This window comes from Xyrauchen texanus, chromosome 45 (genome assembly GCF_025860055.1).
Source record: "Xyrauchen texanus isolate HMW12.3.18 chromosome 45, RBS_HiC_50CHRs, whole genome shotgun sequence".
Taxonomy (NCBI): Eukaryota; Metazoa; Chordata; class Actinopteri; order Cypriniformes; family Catostomidae; genus Xyrauchen; species Xyrauchen texanus.
In genome coordinates this window covers 13,103,835-13,123,031 of record NC_068320.1, presented here as the reverse complement: position 1 = coordinate 13,123,031, position 19,197 = coordinate 13,103,835, and the positions used below count along the sequence as shown (strand labels likewise).

The following is a 19,197-nucleotide window of genomic DNA, read 5'->3' as shown; positions in this document are numbered from 1 at the left end:
GATGGAGACACCTTGTTGATGAGAGAGTATATTGGAGAATTGTCAAACTGGTTAGAGCTGACAGAAATGCTACGGTAACTCAGATAACCCCTCTGTACAACTGTAGTGAGCAGAATAGTAAGCGGATGGGCTCCAACAGCAGAAGACCACATCGGGTTCCACTTCTGTCAGCCAAGAACAGAAAGCTGAGGCTGCAGTTTTTCCCCATTCTGATGGTTGATGTGAACATTAACTGAAGTATCTGTAGGATTTTATGCATTGCACTGCTTCCACACGATTAGCTGATTAGATACTCGCATGAGTAAGCAGGTGTACAGGTGTACCTAATAAAGTGTTCTTGAGTCTATATATATATATATATATATATATAACAATCACAAATCAGAGAACTACAGGTTATTGCAGTGTCTGCAAAAGCATTAAAACCATATTTTATGCAATATCAGTATGTAACTAGAAAAGCCTAGAATAAAATATAATGATATATCTGGGTAATTTTGTCACTGTCAGTGCCATTTTTGCCCCAAACCAATTTTAATTCTTGACTCTGCCCAAAACTATACTCTTGTTAGAAAAGGTCTTTCCTCTGATATCTAAATGCAAACTAACGTATGTAGAATAAAGAAGGAAAAACAGTGCATGAAAGAAACAAACACCATCTCAAACCCTTAAATCAAGTTCAGCCAGAGATAAATGACCAGCACAGTGACACTAAATTGTTCATCTCAAACTTCCAGAAGCATTCAGTGAGGTACTGCTATCATTTTTTCATAACTTAACTCTGTCTCTCATGAAATGATCTCCTCTGGCTCTTCAGCACTGTTTAATATTTTCACTTTTAAAATGACAAATCGATTCCAACTGCATATTTCTGCACATTTGTCCACTTCCTATGAGCGAGGGAACTGAGTCACTATCCACTGCAGTTTGTTCAATATATTCTGTCTTAAATATCAACTTAAACAAAGAGAATAGCAATAAAGTTCAGAAAAGAAACACCAACACATCAGAGGCACTGAGACAAAGCAGCAGAGCTCTATCTAATATGAATGGTACCTGAAGGGTTTTCAGATCCTTCGTGCAATAGAGACCACCATGAGAAATAGAGAGAAAGGGAGTGTGTGTTCTGTGTGGTTTATTCAGATGCCCCATTCATCCAGAGGAGATGCTTTTGTTAGAAGCTTAATCGGACATAGCAATGAACTACTGACTGAACAAAAACACTTAAAGATGAAATGTTTCAATTGTTTTTGTTTAATGTTAAAGTTTCTCCTATCCCAGATTCACATGCAGAGACAAATATAACTGAGCCTTTAGGAGGTTGCTTGAGCATCCTGAAAAGTCCAACAATGCAATGCTGGCTCAACAAATTATGTGTGTCTGGAGCAGGACTATCTTTTTGTTGACCAATTAAAGACAAGGAAGTGCTCTGGAAACCTGCTTAATAAAGTCATTATTTTCCATTAAGTGCCACTAATGACATACAGTAGAAATGACACGCTTTACCTTTAAGGAGTGTGTGTGTGTGTCAGATTTACACAGGGATTGATGTGTCACTTATAGATCTTTTTTTTCTGTAAGAATCTTTTTCTCAATTTCCTAATTGTAAGCACATTCCTAAATGGAGTTTACATTTTTCCTTTAAGCTCTAATATTAACTCACATGTTTAGGATTTTGAATTGCTAGTAGGGGAATTTGTCAATACTGGCATTAACAGGGGTGTTGACAAATAAACACTGACTTCAGGAGGTTTTAAACACTCTATTAAAACCGATAATAATGCCCTGGAGGGAAACAGCATAATCCATTTCCTTGACAACGGCTGGGAAGGAAATGCACATTTATGAAATTTCTATAACTAATATACTCATGTACTCCATTCCTTTCTCTCTGCTGTTGCCTCGGCAACCCACAGGAATGGATGCAGGTCAGAGCTGGAGGAGGGTGTTCAGCATCAGCAACTCTTTACACACACAATATATATGTTTTAGTTTGAACTCCACAGTTCATAAGCTCAATGCAGTTCTGTGTAGTCAGTGGCTCACCTGGCGCTAGCAACAGCCTGGTCATAGGTTTGATTCCCAGGGGACACGCATACTTATAACTTGTATACCTTGAATGCACTTTTAAGTCCCTTTGGATAAAAGTGTCTGCCAAATGTATAAATGTGAATGTATCTAAATATATTTAAGTTGATCATTATCATGTAACTTTAAGAACAGATGCAACATTTTGAGAAGCAACAGATAATTTTGCAAAGATGTCAAATCACAAAAACTTTTCATTTAGTAAAGCCACAGTTTGCAACAACTAAATTAAAGGTCTAAAAGCCTAGAGCTGTACACAATACAAGTGAGCAAGACAGCTTACAGTAAATCACTCTATTTACTCAGAGATACTGCTTTAGAAGCTGGCAGGGTGAAATGACATAAGACATTTTGAAATACTGTAGTATTTGCTGAACATCGACCACTGTAATGTGCATAGGAAAGGTCTTAAATATGTATTAGGAAGAGTGAGTCAATGGATCACTTGTCAACTTGATTGCTTTACTCCATTTTTAGTTCACTGTCAGTATAACAATGCTGAAAACACCAGCTTAGCTGGTCACCAACATATGTTGTGATTTTTATGTTGGTTCTTTACTAGCTTAACTAGCAACTCACTAGCTTAACTTTCCTTGGTCAACCAGCTTCATCAGAAAAAATGTGCTGGTCGACCAGTTTCATAAGCACCAAACCAGCACTAATGGGTCAACATAACCAGCATGGAAATTCATGTTGGTCTAAGTTGATCTTTTCACTGGGAAAGGTATACTGTGATTAATTTAATTCATGAATGATGAAAGAAACATTAAATGATATCAAAAGATTCAGGTCAATCAAAAGATTTAGGTGAAATATCATTGAGTTTCATACACAAAGTTACCAGTTAAAGCTTACCAGTCTCTGACAGAAAAAAAAAAAAAAAAAAAAAAAACATATGTACCATTTTGCCTTCAGTGATGCAGTTTAACCTAAAAGCTGTTCTCTATGCCGAAGGACATACTGGTAATCATAAATGCTCTGGGAGCATTGAGGACTGAACACAATACCTCTTGCACCTATACCACTCCAAGTCTGCACCTAAACAACTTTGACTGATTTGTAGGTTGAAGATGCAGAATGCCTAACACTTCCCCCAAAAATACACACATAAGCACTGGCCAAAGGCATGCATGCATCTGAACACACCCACTGAGGACATGTTTTCTGCATTGTCAGAGGAGTGACGCTGACCACGTGTTGGAATGTATGGCTATATCATCGAGTATCCATGATGAGTGCAATGTGTACAACATTGTTTACATGGCTTTTATTTAGTACAACATCAGGCTTTCTCATGATAATAATGTATATACTTATTTCTATAACATAGCTCACTTACTGATAACCCAGAGGTGTCTTCAAACATATTTTAAAATGACATGGAACAATCATCTAAATGAAACATTTGAGATAAAATATACAAATATATAATAAAATATTATACCCTTAAAACAAAATTAATAATTAAACTACTGTAAATAATTGATTTGCCTCCCAAAGTTCTAAGGAAAGCAAATTGTGCTTGTATGGCAATTTAGTCAGGAAACATACAGGTCAGGCAATGGGTTTACCTATGAAATGTCACAATTTTCAATGAAATATTATACTCAAGAGACTTAAGGTTTACAGGATCAATGCTGAGCATTTTCCCCCCAAAGTAATGTACCAATAAACTGTTTGCACACCTTACCAAACCACACATTTTAACATGGACAAAAACACAAACACAGAACAACATCAAATAATGACACAACAGGTCACCTAAAAACAGACACTTAAGTATACATGAAAACCCACACCAGACACAACACAAGTGATGACTATCGAAGAAAGGCTCTCAGAAAAACTGCCTGCAGGCAAGTCAACACCATGACAAAAGGCAGAGATATAAGTGTAAAGGAGGCACTTACCATGAACTGAACATTGTCAAAGCCGTTAGACAGCAGGTGGTTTTCATATTGCACCAGGCCGATGTTGTCCAGCCACTGCCCCACAGACTGGACAGGGCAGCGAGGACCTATCAGAGGATGCAGAGGGAGGCGTTTGAGAAGTGAGTAGCCGTCCACCCGATAACAACGGCAGTCCGGCTGTGAGAGCTGGCACTGCCACATCATGTTGCGCGCAATGTGACTGTCAAACGAACCCGCCATGCACAAAGAGGGACGGAGTGTGCGAGTGAGAATGAGAGAGTTAGAATGATAGAGAAATGGATGAAGAAAAGTGATTCAAACAGAAGGAAAACGGAAAGTAAAGCTTATTAAACAGTGGAGACAGGGAGAAACACAGAAAGAGAGAAAAGGAGAGGATGTCCTCCCTAGAGAGTGAGCGCTAGGGTCCGTGCTGGTGGAGAAGTAAGCTGGCTGTGGAGGTAGACATGCTGAAAGCTCCAAATTACATCCACAAGCGAGGAGAGAGATACAAGCGATCGCAAACCCGTGCTTCAGCCGCTGCGCTGCTTAACCTGTGTCTCAACGTGTGTAAGTGCAGGCATATGAGTGTGTGTGTTTGTGTGTGCCAGAGAGAACAAACATGTGTGTGTGAGAGAGAGAGAGAGAGAGAGGGAGGGATGAGATAGAGAGAGCAGAGGAATGACAGCATGCAGTTTGCTTAGTAGAATTCTCTTTCTCCAGCACTCCCACACTCATTTGTATGCCTCTGCATCCTGTGCCACTATGCTCTCTTTCTCTCTCCCTCCCTCCCTCCCAGTCTCTCTCCCTCCCTTCGTTCCACTAGCTGTACCTCGCACTGCCGATAATAGCCATCAGATCAGCCCCAGCCTTTATGTCTGAGTGCAGAAGCTGCTGTTGCTCCCTCCCTTCCACACACACATGCATACACACTCTGTGGGCGTCTGTGAGCATGTGTGAAATGGCAACACAACTGGCCTTTCTGTGAACAGAAAAATTAGGGAGAGAAGGAAAAAGAGATGAAAGAAGAGGAGCCAAGAGGAGAGGAGAGAATTAGAGAAGAAGAGGTGAAAGGATGTGAGGAGGGGCAAAATGAGAGAAGACTAGAGGAGAGCCAAAAGTTGCAGAGATGAGGCTGGAGGAAAAGTGAAAGGAGAGGAGGCAATTAGAGAGCAGAGAATACGAAGAGTGGAGAGGCTGAGAGGGGAGACAAAAAGAGAGGAGGCAAAAGCAGAGGAAAGGATGAGAGGAGAAGAGATTCGATGACCAGAGGAGCAGCAGCAAAAAGAGAGTAGTTGAGAGGAGCGGGAGAGAAAGGAGACAATAGGAGAAGCGAAAGGAGAGGAAAAGGTGAGAGGAAGACAAAAGTGGTGAGAGGAGAAGCGAGGGGAGAAGAGGCAAGTTGAGAGGAGAGAAGAAGAGGAGGCAAAAAGAGAGAAGGCTTGAGGACAAAAGGAGAAAAGATGACAAGAGAGGTGAGAGATAAGAAGAAGAGAAGAGATGATGTGATAGGAGAGTTTAAAGGAGAGGAGGCAAATGGAGACAAGAGATTAAGAAGAGAGGAGAGAATGAGAGTAGAGACAAAGGGAGAGGATCCAAGAGGAGCAGAGAGGACGAGAGGAAATGCAAAATGAGAGGAGGCAAAAGGAAAGAATGAGAGAAGAGGAGACAATTGGAGTGGCAAAAGTAGAGTAGGAGAGGAGGAGAAGAGAGGAAGCAATATGAGAGTCAAGAGATTAAGAAGAAATGAGAGAGTGAGAAGAGAGGCAAAAGGAGGGCATGCAAGAGGAGAAGAGAGGAGGCAAGATAACAGAGGAGAGGCAACAGGAGAAACATGAAAGGAGAGAAGATGAGGTGAGATGAGAGAGATGAGGAGAGAAGAGAGAATGAGAGGATAGGCAAAAGGAGACGAGGCAACAGAAGAGGAGAGAATGAGAGAAGAAGAGGTGAGGGGAGAGGCAAAAGGAGAGGAGACCAGAGGTGGGGCGAGAGGAGAAGAGAGTAGGCAAGTGGAGGAGAGAAGAATCAGAAGTTGAGGGAGAGGAGAGGAGGCAAGTGAAGGAGAAGAGGGGAGACAGTTAGAGAGGTGAAAGGAGAGGAAAGGTTAGAGGAAAGTCATATGCTGCTGAGAGGAGACCAGAGGAGAGGAGACCAGAGAAGAGGTGAAAGGAGAGGAAAGGTAAAATAGTAAATGGTCTGCACTTATATAGCGCCTTTTTAACATTGGCGGTATTCAAAGGGCTTTACACTGCATCTCATTCACCCATTCACACACACATTCACACACCGATGACGGCAGAGCTGCCAAGCAAGGCGCTAGCCTGCCATTGGGAGCAACTTTGGGTTCAGTGTCTTGCCCAAGTACACTTCGCCAACCCTGTGATTAGTGGCCAACCCGCTCTACTACCTGAGCCACAGCCACCCACCAGGTAAGAGGAAAGACAAATGGAAAGGTGAAAGAAGAGGAAGGTTAAGAGGAAAGACACAAGTTGCTGAAAGGAGGTGAGAGGAAAAGCAAAAGCAGAGATGTTCACTATAATTGTCAGGCTACCCTTTCCCTTAGTAAAAACTCTGAAAAACGAAATTGTCCAAAGATCAGTTCTTAGAGGTCTGAACCTTCCATCCACTTCCTGTCCTCCTGTTCTCATTGTGATTACAGGAAACACACAGTGACAAGAGAAGGGAGCGCACAGTAGCCATGGTTACATCTCAAAAAGCTCCTTGTCTTCTATGAGCAGCTCTTTGACACTACTGAAGGAAACCCACTTGCCTCACTGTGCTGCACACTTCACAGTATCTAGTTGATATTCACATCATGCCACAGGCTCCCTATAGTTATGGATATATGTTAAGTGTAGTGTGATGACTGACAATGCATATGCTTCAACACACACACATACACACCTGACTGATCCTCTGTAATCTCCAACTCTGTGCCAATTCCAGCACCAATAGAGCTCATAATCTTGTCAATCTGTGAAGAGAAAGATAGCAAGAGTTAGATGAGAAAGATCATGCATGTTTGCATAACAACATTGCTTTCATACCCATTTTAAAATAATTTCATCATTCCCCAATGGAATACCTGTCATTCCTCTTTTCCCACAATCCCAGTTCCAGTTATCCCTAAATGTAAAAAATTATTTCATTCAGCTCTGCATGAGAATATGTTAGTTCGGAGTGAGAGTGGAGAATGTTTCTTGATGAATGTCTCCTCATTAAGATGACAGTGATGTTCTGAACGGAGAAAGTGCCATTTCACATCCGTAGAGCTGAGCACCTGCCTTCAAAGAATAGCCCTCACTGTCTCCCAGTGGATTGAGGTTTACTCCAAAGAGAAAGCTGCTCGAAAGCCTCAGTTGAACGGATGCAGAACTCTCCCCTCACCGCTTTGATCAGTTATTTCTAATACAGGTTCTCCTCTAAAGACCTGACAGCTGGGTGAGGCTGGGGGAGAAAATGCTGTGACGCATTAAATTTATACACTGTTGAGTCTCTTTTAGTCGTCATATAAAGTGGGGAGGCTACACATACACTAGCTGCATCTGAATAGAAGCGCTGACCTGAAAGATATCTAACTCAAAGAATTCACACAAGGAAATTTGAGCAGAGAGGTTGAGTTATTTGGGTCATATTTCACCCCAAAATCAAAAGTGTAAAGTAAGAAATAATATTTTGCATTAAAATGTGCCAATTTTTAGGACTATTAAAAAATGTTGCATTACATGCCCCTTAATTCTCAAAAACAATTCTTATTACTATAATAAAAAACAAAACGTTTATGATTTGTTTTCTCACTACAATATTAAAAAGTACATGTAGTGTATACAGTGATTGTTTACTGTATTACAGTAATGAAAATTAAGAATAATCATTGAGAATATAAGTCTGGACGCATTATTGTAAACATATAATTTTAGGTATTATGAAAATAATGTCTATATGTAAGGCATTTCACTTGTAAAAAATATGTTTAATTTTCTTTATGAAAATTAGTTTTCATTTTTATTGTGAGCCAGACATGTTTTCAAGAGATTCACTAAAAAATGTATATCTGTATAATTAAGATTCATTATTCAAAGGCATTAAATGATTGCTTGACTTTTTATGCTACATTACCCTGGATAAAAGCTGCTCAACTGATAAACAGATCACCAGCAATGCAAAACAGAAGAGCAGAATGTATCTCAGGCCTATCATTAAGCTCATTTAATATATTACAGAACCATATAAAAAAGTAATTTCGCTACCATGACAACACAGCTGAATCAAGCACCAAGACTTTCTGGTAAAAGCACATGTTTTTGCCCCACTCACCAAAAGCATGAACACTGCTCAACGAAAGAAGCCTTTTCAAGCCTGTCAGCTCAAGTTACTTCACCGTCAAAGCTAACTGAATTAATTAAGTGGAAATGATTCAGCAATTAGTTGGTAATTAAAACGCTATTACCTCTTCCCACTCTGCTGTAAAGGAGGGAGTTCTCTCCAATCTTTTGGGGCTGTTTTTACCAGGACTGTTCTGCCCTCTGGAGTTCCACTTTTCCTCCTCAATGGGAGACACAGCCACCAGATTTGAGTCCGATTTGGAGAAATTTCTGGACAACTGAAGGTCCAAGACGTTTTTGGGCATTGAGCGCATCCTCCCTAGAGTGCACGCTCGTTCCTCGTAGCCTGTAGTGCTGCTTGCTGGGCTATAGCCGCCCGTGCTGTTGCTCTGGCCCTCCTCGTTCCTCACATGCACCCCAGGCTTGTTGCCCTGTTCGACAGGCGTAAACGGGCTCTGGTTGACCCGAGTGTGAAAAATGGTCCTGTACACTATTTGCGGTTTGGGTTCTTTCTGGGTCTTAAGGGCTGATGCTTCGCTACCGGTGCGGGGGAACGGGGGAGGATACTCTGGTGCCTGGAGTAGATTCCCGTACCGGAGTGGGGGCTCGGGAACGCTGAACTTTCGCACTTTGCTGTAAAGCTGGTAGGGATTGTCTGGGGATTCACAAGCGGGAGAGGACCCGTGTAATAGGCCTGCAAACTGCTCAGGAACGTGGCTGTGTCTTCGATCATCGTTTTCTACATAATCCTTCTGGTGCCCTGTTTCATCTAAAAGACAAAACATAAAGATTAAAGATAAATCAGGTTTTCAAGGCTTATGCTTTTCTTTTCACACATAAACACAGACAGACAATAATTACTCTTAATCCACTGTATAAACAATGCATTAAAAAAATGACAAACCCAGAAAGAACACTATTCCTGTCCAAATACGAAACACAACTCTCACGGATGAAAATGTGTTCTTCCTCTGAAGTCCAGGCATCAAAGCAGATACTAAACATGTGACATGTGAGTGTTTGTGTACGTGTACAGTATGTATGTCAAGCCATTAACTCGCTGTGCTGAGACAAGCCCCAAATGAGTGCCTGTGCCTGGGGGGCAAATTACTTCGTTCATGGGGTGCCAGAGGCCTATTCTTGTCTTCTTTGCCCCTATGACCCAGAGATCTCCTGCACTGCCACATCTAAAGAAGCTGTGGACCCCTTCTCTAAAGAGCTCTTAAAAGCATCTGTGTCCACAGGCGCTGTGCGATCTGTAGTGTAAAGTGAAGACATGTCTCAGTTCATTGAGTTCACTAGGTTTATTCATATAGGTCTTGATTAATATGCGCAGGCATATGTATTCATTACAGTCACCAGTTTAATTCCAGCTATAGTGTCAGATTTCATTTTTAAGATTTAGGTGATAGAGATGCTTTGTGAATCATTATTATATGAGGTTTTTTTTGTGAGCCATTACTATATGAAAACAAAAAAGGTAAAATAATAGAATAAAAAATAAATCACAAGACTTTTAAATGCTCTGAATTAAATGTGAGTAGTGCCTGCCTGTGCAAAAGTCACCATCATGATGCTAAGGTGCTATTGGGTGTTGCAAAGATGTTGCTATGTGGTTCGGAGGGTGTTCTGGGTGGTTGCCAGGTGGTTGCTGACTGACCCATATCAAAATAGCCCACCCCCAATCTCTTCACTCTCTTCACTGCAAGTCTAGGGGATTTTTTTCAGTCAATTTATCATTCGCCAGGAAAAAAATCCAAATTTCTAAATCTAATCTTCTTAAAGTAATTGAGCACACTTCTCCTTTACAAACTGCTTATTTTGAGGTATCGTTCAAGCCCGTAGCACATATGGCTCAGAATACTTATGTTTAGGGTTTGAAGTATTAAGCACGAGCATTAGTAATATTGCTGGTCTAAGTAAATACCACTAACTAGGTCCATGAATCTGCACACTTTTCCCCCATTTTCGGTTCTAATTATACATTTAATTATCTGATTTAATTTAAATGTGTATTAAAGTAATATAGTCTTATTTGGTATCTGAAACCATTCTCAAATTTACCAAAATATTTATTAACAAAGATGCAATGGGAGGGGGATGTTATGAATTTCATGAATGATGAGCGTTCCATTCAGGCCTAATCATGTGAAAAGCAAGTGCTATTAATAACACCTAATAGACATTAAAAGGTTTAACAAAAGCATAATGTACACAAACACAAACACACACACACTCACTGATTCATCTGGCTTTGATCTTGTTCAGACATTCACATGATTTTGCTTTCATCTCTGTCCACATAATGCAGAATAATCAACTGAACAGAACTCTTAGCTATGGGTCAAAATAACCACCATGTGGAAACTGAAAGGAACATTGCTAAAGCTGCTATTTTCACTGTGCATCACAACAATGTTGATTTTGCACAAAGCTCAGAGCACAAATGAACAAAGCTAAATGGAGACCGGGTAATTTCAGCTTTAATTAATAACTAACAACTCTCGAAAGCATCATATCACAATTAGACATAGAAAATCATCAACTATAGTGTTTTAAAGCAATACAGCCTCATCTCATTAGACATGTGATATTAATTAAATTACATTTAAACGTCCTGTAGTGCCTCTATGTGCTAGACTGCGTATCTCAATACTTACTTGAGCTCATGTTAACAGCATTTTCAACTGATAAAGATCAAATTACACCACTGCAGGGTGAGGGAGAGAGTGTAGGAGAGGTACTGACAACAAGATAGAAGATATCCCACACTGAGAACCATCTATGTCACTTTGAGGTTATTAAAGATGCCATGAAATCCCTTGACGAGTGCAGTTTTCTTTCCTGCTTTAAAATATTTCCTACTGAAACAGGATGTTTGGGTGGACATATTGAAAGGGTAATTTTACATGGTATTCTCATTGTTCTATACAATGTGAATGCCACTCCCCCCATTTTTTAATTGGGGTAGTGGCGTTCTCATTCAAAACAAAAATCTGTGTAGTCCAAACTAGTCAACAAGCATTTTTAGTCCAATATTAAAGAAGAAAAAGACATTTTAAATGCATATCTGCAAGGTTAATTTGATCAACTTTTAGGAGTAGGCTAACATATAGATGGCTTAAAAGTTAATAGGCATGGACTGAAAGTCACAAAACTCCTAAGCATGGATCAGCAGTTAAGCTTAATGCTTGATTCCAGACTCTGTACAAAGCCAAAGCCCAGTATTTGACCCTGAAGAGAAAGGGTAATGTTATACAGATGGGCTTGTGTCATCACCTGGAGTTATAAGACCGCAAGTCAAATGCTGTGATGAGTTTATCCATTGAGAAACAGAAACAGCATGAGCTATCACAACAGTAGTAAAGGTCATTGCCGTCTCAGACAAAACAGGGGTCGGCATACAATACCAAATACAGAATTTGACTGTCAACTGAGAGAGGCGATATATAAAGAGACACAAACTAAAAACATCATATTATTAATGGTCAAAATAATAAAGATTTGTGTTTCCTAAAGGAAATACCAGAACAGCAAAAGAAGAAAGGCTTAGGTTTTAAAATTCAGTTCTGTTTTAGGCAGCTTTAAAATGTTAAATATAAAGCAACTAGCTACAGTATAGAGACCACTCAACACACCTACACAGCCATGATGTAAAGTTCACTTCAGCTTCTGGAAAACAGATCAAATGAAATGCACAATTTATGGGTAATATTAAAGTGCAAGTGCTTCTGGTTCTTTGCCAGCACTGCAGGTTGATGAACAGAGTGATGTGTCACCACACTATAAGAGATATAAAGAAAAGACATTATTTTGTGTGTGTGTATGTCTTAATGTTTTCTGAGAAAACTAATCTGCGCAGGAATTCATGTTTGGAAAATGTGTACAGTAGCTTTGAGATTACAAGGTTAGAAATGATCTTCTCTGCACCTGAAGGGACTCACACCAAGCTGGGATACAACAGACAGATAGTGGGTGGGACAATGGAAGTGTAACATCTGTAGGAATGGGGCGTGAGAAGGAGGATCCAAGTTCAGGCTTTTATTTATAAAAGAAAACTAGCCACAGAAAACTAAACACACGCAACTCAAAACATAAAAGAAGAACAAACCAAACATCCATACAGGTTTAACAACTGACAAAGACAGAGAACACAAGGGTAATATATACATAGACAAGGGAAACACATGACAAAGACAACCAATGACAAGACTTAACTAATAACAAGACTACTAAACAGAAATCAATAACAAAACAGAAATGATAACAAGTTAACAAGAAAATAAACCAATGAGAACAAGACACATGAACATGAGGGAAACAGGATATCACATGACAAGACAAGGAATACACAGAACTTCAACTTAAGAGTCTTAAACTTAACCTAGCGACCTCTAGTGGCCACTAGGGAAAATGTCCCAAGTGTTACAGAGACAATCCCCCCCCTTGGCGGCCAAGGCAGAGTGAGCAGGGAGTCCGAAGTGAAACAGGAGACCAGGGCGGAGCAAGTTGCCAGGGAGGTGGCTCCAGGAAGGGAGTGGGGTCTGGCAGTTTGGGAGACGGCTCCAGGAAGGGAACTGGTGGAGGGTCAGGAGACCAGGACGAAACTGGCGGAGGGTGAGGAGACCAGGACTGAACTGGTGGAAGGTCAGGAGACCAGGACAGAACTGGCAGAGGGTCAGGAGGTGGAGCCGCTGAAGGTAGGGACTCTGAGGGAAGATCTACCACAGATGGAGGCTCAGCAGTCGGAGCCAGAGGTGAAGCAGGCGGAACTGCTGGAGGATCAGGAATTTGAGTCTCAGGGGGCAGAGCCACTGAAGGATCAGGAATTTGAGTCTCAGGGGATGAGACAGAGCAGGTGGAGCCACTGGAGGATCAGGAATTTGAGTCTCAGATGGAGCGTAAGGAGCCGCTGGAAGAGGAGTCTCAGAAGGAGCAGATGGAGCTGCTGGAAGGCTTGGAGGGCAGAGCTGCTGGGGACTCAGACAGCAAAGCACTCGGAAACTCTGAGGTCAAGTGTCAGGGGAACGGCCTCCATGGCCGTGGGTACTGGCAGTGACAGGGGAACGACCTCCGTGGTCGTGAGCATAGGCAGTGAGAGGGGAACAACCTCCGTGGTCTTGAGCAAAGGCAGTGGCATGGAAATGGCCTCCGTGGCCGGGAACACTGGCAGCGACTGGGGAGCCCTTCTCCTCCTCCTCTTCCGGACGGCCGGGGGCACTGCTGTGGGAATGGCCCAAGTGGCCGAGGACGGGCGAGGGATCGTTGGCCGTGGCAGGCATGGGTGCTGGCTCATTGCCTGACGCAGGTGTGGGCACTGGCAGAGGCATGGGATTACACATACCCCACAGTGTAAGAGGAGAATGCAAGCCTCAATGCATAGTCAATGAATTCAACTAATGAAAGATCACATCTGCCTCCTGGCAGACATGACTTCGCTGGCTTGTTGAGCCGAACCAATAACAGTCCTTGAATTCAGTATCTTCCCAATTGAGAACCTGGGTGAGACCGCAGAACAGCTTGGTATACTGTTCAATGGTCCAACCTCCCTGTTTGAGATCAAACAGAAGAAAAGCCCCTAGATCCATAGTACAGGTCAGTTGTTCTGTAACATCTGTCGGAATGAGGTGTGAGGAGGATTATCTAAGTGCAGGCTTTTATACATAAAACTCAGAAATCTAAACACATGTAACTCAAAACATAACAGAAGAACAAACCAAACATCTATACAGGTTTAAAAACTGACAAAGACAGAGAGCACATGAGGGCAAATATACACAGACACAGGAAACACATGACAAAGACAAACAATGACAAGACTTAACTAATAACAAGATTACTAAATAGCAAAAAAAAAAAAAAACAGAAATGATAACAAGTTAACAAGACAATATACCAATGAGAACAAGACACATGAACATGAGGGAAATGGGATATCACATGACAAGACAAGGAATACACAGAACTTAAACTAGCAACCTCTAGTGGCCGCTAGGGCAAATGTGTTACAGGAAGGGTGATATAAGCATACTGTATGGAGGGATTATTATACAATTTAATGTAACGACCATGTTGATATGAAGAAAAACAAATGTTGCTGCATATTAAAAGGACATGTGTGTATACATGCATACATATATTGTATGCTATTGTTTAGTGCAAACTTGATATTCAGTTCCTTTTTAAAGTAAGGACACAGTCATTTGTGAAAGTATTACAGATTTGTGCAAATAACACTCGTAACACTTATATACTTTGTGCTACTTTATGAGTCTGTTTTACACTTAAAGTATTGATTGGCTTTTTTAAGTGTCTTATAATATAAATTAGAATGCTAAATTATATCCAGTATAAACTCACTTATAACATTATTAGGAACACCTGTACACCTAATTATTCAAATCAAATCAAATAACTTTGTCACATGACCATGTACACAAGTGCAACAGTAGGTGAAAGTCTTGTGTACAGTTCTGAGCAACATAGCAGTCATGACGGTGACGAGACAGATACCAATTACAATAAACAACATATTTACACAACACAATTTACATATCAAATGTACACATAATTACACAACACAATAATAATATACAATGTACAGTAAACAATCCACACAATATAGAATGCAAATACAATAAAAATTTAAAATAAAAAGTATATAAAAAATTTATATATATGCTGTAGTTGTATTGTGGAGAATATAATTATGACAGTCCAGTGTGAGATAATAGATGAATAAAGTGCAGTGATGTATATTGATCATGAGAGATCAAGTGTTCCAAAGTCTGATTGCTTGGGGGAAGAAGCTGTCATGTAGTCGGCTGGTGCGGGTCCTGATGCTGCGATACCGGCTGCCTGATGGTAGCAGAGAGAGCAGACCATGACTCAGGTGGCTGGAGTCTCTGATGATCCTCCGAGCTTTTTTCACACACCACCTGTTATATATGTCTTGGAGGGAGGAAACACAACTCCGATGATGTTTCTGGCAGTTCGCACCACCCTTTGCAGGGCTTTGCGGTTGTGGGCGGTGCATTGCCGTACCAGGCGGTGATGCAGCCAGTCAGGATGCTCTCTACAGTCCTGGTGTAGAACCATATGAGGATGTGGTGGTTCTTTCCAAATGATGTGATTATCTAATCAGCCAATCTTGTGGCAGATTGCAATGCATAAATTCATGCATCAGGAGCTTCAGTTTATGTTCACATCAACCAAAATAATGGTGAAAAAAATGTGATCACAGTGATTTTGACTGTGGTATGATTTTTAGTGCCAGACGGACTGGTTCGAGTTTTCTGTAACTGCTGACCTCCTGGGATTTTCACACACAACAGTCTCTAGAGTTTACTCAGAATGGTGCCAAAAACAAAAAACATCCAGTGAGTGGTGCTCTTTGGATGGAAATGCCTTGTTGATGAGAGAGTTTAATGGAAAATGGCCATACTGATTTGAGCTGAAAGAAAGGCTACAGTAACTCAGATAACCACTCTGTACAATTGTAGTGAGCAGAATAGCATCTCAGAATGCACAACATGTCCAACCTTGAGGCAGATGGACTACAAAAGCAGAAGACCACATCTGGGACTTTATAAGGACCATAGTGTTCCTAATAAAGTGCTCATTGAGTTCAAAGGAACATATTTCTGGTTTGATGTTGATGAAGGGGTACTTGAGCTTTACTAATGTGACTATGGTTGCACGTTAAACAAAAAAGTTTGGGAAACACTGAACTAATGTGTTCTACACTTCTTAACATTTTCAGTTTGATCCCTTTTTCCATGTTTACTTTTATAGCTGCAACTGCAACAGGTGACACTGGGTGATCATGGAAAGAGAACTGTGGCTTCCTAAAATCATTGGCAGAAAGCTCTTGGCATTCAGAAGGGAGAGAGGAAACAGAGAGAAGGAAGAGAGAGTAACTGAGAGAAAGAACCCTGATGCCATCTGAACTCACCCAGAGGGCAAAAAATCATGCGGGATCTCAGCAGAAGTATTCTAGTCTTATCTGAGCACAGCAGAGAGAACATCAAAAGCTCATTCAGAGTACAAAAGGCTGATCCGAGGTCAGCAGGAAGAAATCTATACCGCTGCACTGCGTCAAATAAGACAGCTTGTGTTACATACCCATAGAAGACACAAATGCAGGATGGGAAACTCAAGCTTTAAAGAAGTGTTCACACCAAAGATGTTTATAACACCTGGAGAAAGCTATCTGTTAGCATTCCCATTCAACATAATGGCAGTAGCTTAGCTGGTGCAGGACTAACCCAGAAGCACGCTGTTTGAAATCTACTATAGGCACTTTTCCACTGCATGTTACGGTTCGACTCGCCTCAACTCTACTCGCTTTACTTTTCTGAGCTTGCATTTCAAATGCAGTTTAGTGCCCCTCAACGTGGGTGGGATTATAGGATGATTGACATAATTGCGCCACCACTACTGCCGTGACATCACCTTAAACATGACACAAAACAATAACACAACAGCTAGCTGTTAGTTACTAGCTCATTTTACTGCATAAAGCATTTACATTTACATTTATGCATTTGGCAGACGCTTTTATCCAAAGCGACTTACAGTGCAATTATTACAGAGACAATCCCCCCAGAGCAACCTGGAGTTAAGTGCCTTACTCAAGGACACAATGGTGGTGGCTGTGGGGATCGAACCACCAACCTTCTGATTACCAGTTTACCAGTTATGTGCATTAGACCACTACACCACCACCACTTCTAAAGCAATTGTTTAGAGACCACAAGTGTAACAGTTAAATTGGCCTGGTTGTTTTAGAAGCAAGCTTTCCAGTAGCTGGTCAACTAAATAAAGTGAAGATTTCAAGCAGAGTATAGAGTTAACATAACAAAACATTCCAGGGCACTCTCCCTCCCATTGCTCGCCGGTTAAGATAGCGTCCATTTGGTCGAACCACTTCCACTTTTCCTTGATGGTTCTGTAGTCACTTAAGTTTTTTAACTTTTCCCTACACTGTTGGTAGGTCTGGTGGTACCCATGTGCAGCCAACAGCTGAGACACTTCCTGAGAGACTTTTTCGTTTCGCTCATCGCTTACGAGTGGACCATCTGCATCTAGTTTATTGACCAAGCCGTGGTTTTGCGCACAGCCATTTCTATTTTCACAATTCGAAAGTCACATGAACAAATGATACCGTTATCGCTGTTGCTAACTTTAAAACTAGCAGGTTGATGTCGCTTGTCAGAAATCCAGTGACGCTGATAGTGACGATTCTCCCTGACCAATCAGTGATCAGCAGGATTTTGACGTCACATTTAGTAACGGCTTGGCTCGCTTGGAACCTCGACAGAGGTGGTACTAAAAAAGGTATCAGGTACCAGGTACTATCCACAGTGGAAAACCCCAAAAAAGCAAGCAGAGTCAAGTTGAGTTGAGTTGTACCATACATTTGAAAAGACCCAAATCTCAAGTCTCCCAGCATGTGGAGGCTCATGCTACTCTCCACGATGCACACACAACTTACCACGTGTCCCACTGAAAGCGAGAACCACTAATCGCAACCAAGAGGAGGTTACCTCATGTGACTCTACCCTCCCTAGCAACTGGGCCAATTTTGTTGCTTATGAGACCTGGCTGGAGTCACACAGCACTCTAATTCTAACTCATGACTCCAGGGGTGGTAGTTAGCATCATATATGTGATCTTTAAGTTGCTAGAAAAAAGGACCAATTCCGTCATTTGAATACTTATATTGACTTATAGACTGAGGTGGTGTCAGTATGGTGTTTCCCAATCAGTGGCCATTTTCAACACTAGGATGGACATTTTTCAACCGCTATACACGATTTTCCTACTACATTGACATTCCATACTTTCATTGGATAGTTGAAAATGCCCATCCCTGTTTGAAAACTCCCACAGATTGGGAAATGCCCATTATTGTTCCTAAGAGACCAATATTTCATACAATGCAGCGACCAGTAATGGAAGTGCAGAAAGCAGAGCTCAAGTGATCCACTGCATGATAAATTTGGACACAGCAGGCAAGTTGGAACGCCTACTGGCAACCAACAACTTGGCGACTCCAGCGATTAAATCACTGTCAGTGTGAACGCTCCTTAAAGGGTCATGAAACACTACAACATATTTTTTGAGATGTTAACAGGTATATATGTCTTGCACACAAGGGTAGAGAATGTTAACACTCATTAGTTTTAATTTCAAGAGGAAAAGGATTAATTGTTTTTTATTTTTCTGGCTATTTTCATCTTTCGGGTTTTAAATGAACATTTAGTCAACGTCACAGGTCGTGACGTACATGGTTTAGGCTTTCCATTGAATTTGAGCAAATCTACGTCACTGGTGTTCTCAACATTATTCATGAGAAGGCGTGGCCTTTACCCTTTGACAAGCGAGCGCAGCTGGCTTGTCAGTGTTGTTGCCATGCAAGTGACCAATACTTCAATATCTCAAGCACCTCAGTCAGTAAAGAGAGTTGAAAGTACCATTATGCAAGTCCCCACCCCCGCGCTGCTGACAGAGGGACTGGACAGGCTTTCAGTCAAAGGCAACAGATATTAAATGTTCACGCAGCACACATTTATTAACATGAGTGTTTTGAGTTATGTGGTGAGGTGGACGGTCTCTGACCGTGACTCGTTTGAGACGCAGTTTACACTGATTGTTCCAGACACAAACTCTATCAATCCATCCATTCATCCATAATGTAAGTGTCTAAACCGATCTAAGTACTTATATTTGTGAATCAACGTCATGAAATAAGTCTCAAAAGATATTAAAGTGTCAAAAACATTCAAATATTTTCATTACAGAGTACATGGCTTGTTATTTATTTGTGCAATAAATTCCAGACATAAAAAGACCAGTGTGATTCTGTGTGCTGT

The 19,197-nt window shown here is 41.1% G+C and overlaps 1 protein-coding gene across 5 annotated transcripts in view; it reads right to left on the bottom strand.

The window, feature by feature from the left end:
- The window catches only part of LOC127637164 (ankyrin repeat and sterile alpha motif domain-containing protein 1B-like), a 213,690-nt gene that overhangs the window by 60,694 nt on the left and 133,799 nt on the right, over positions 1–19,197 (bottom strand). For 4 of the 5 annotated variants that reach the window (XM_052118089.1, XM_052118088.1, XM_052118087.1 and 1 more), the window contains 3 exons: positions 8,446–9,089; positions 6,900–6,969; positions 3,999–4,105 (listed from right to left, as the gene is read on the bottom strand). In XM_052118089.1, the coding sequence (XP_051974049.1) occupies positions 3,999–4,105; positions 6,900–6,969; positions 8,446–9,089 (821 nt within the window). Of the gene's footprint in view, positions 1–3,998; positions 4,589–6,899; positions 6,970–8,445; positions 9,090–19,197 lie in introns of those variants that run through there. The other variant, XM_052118092.1, reaches the window with a different exon arrangement.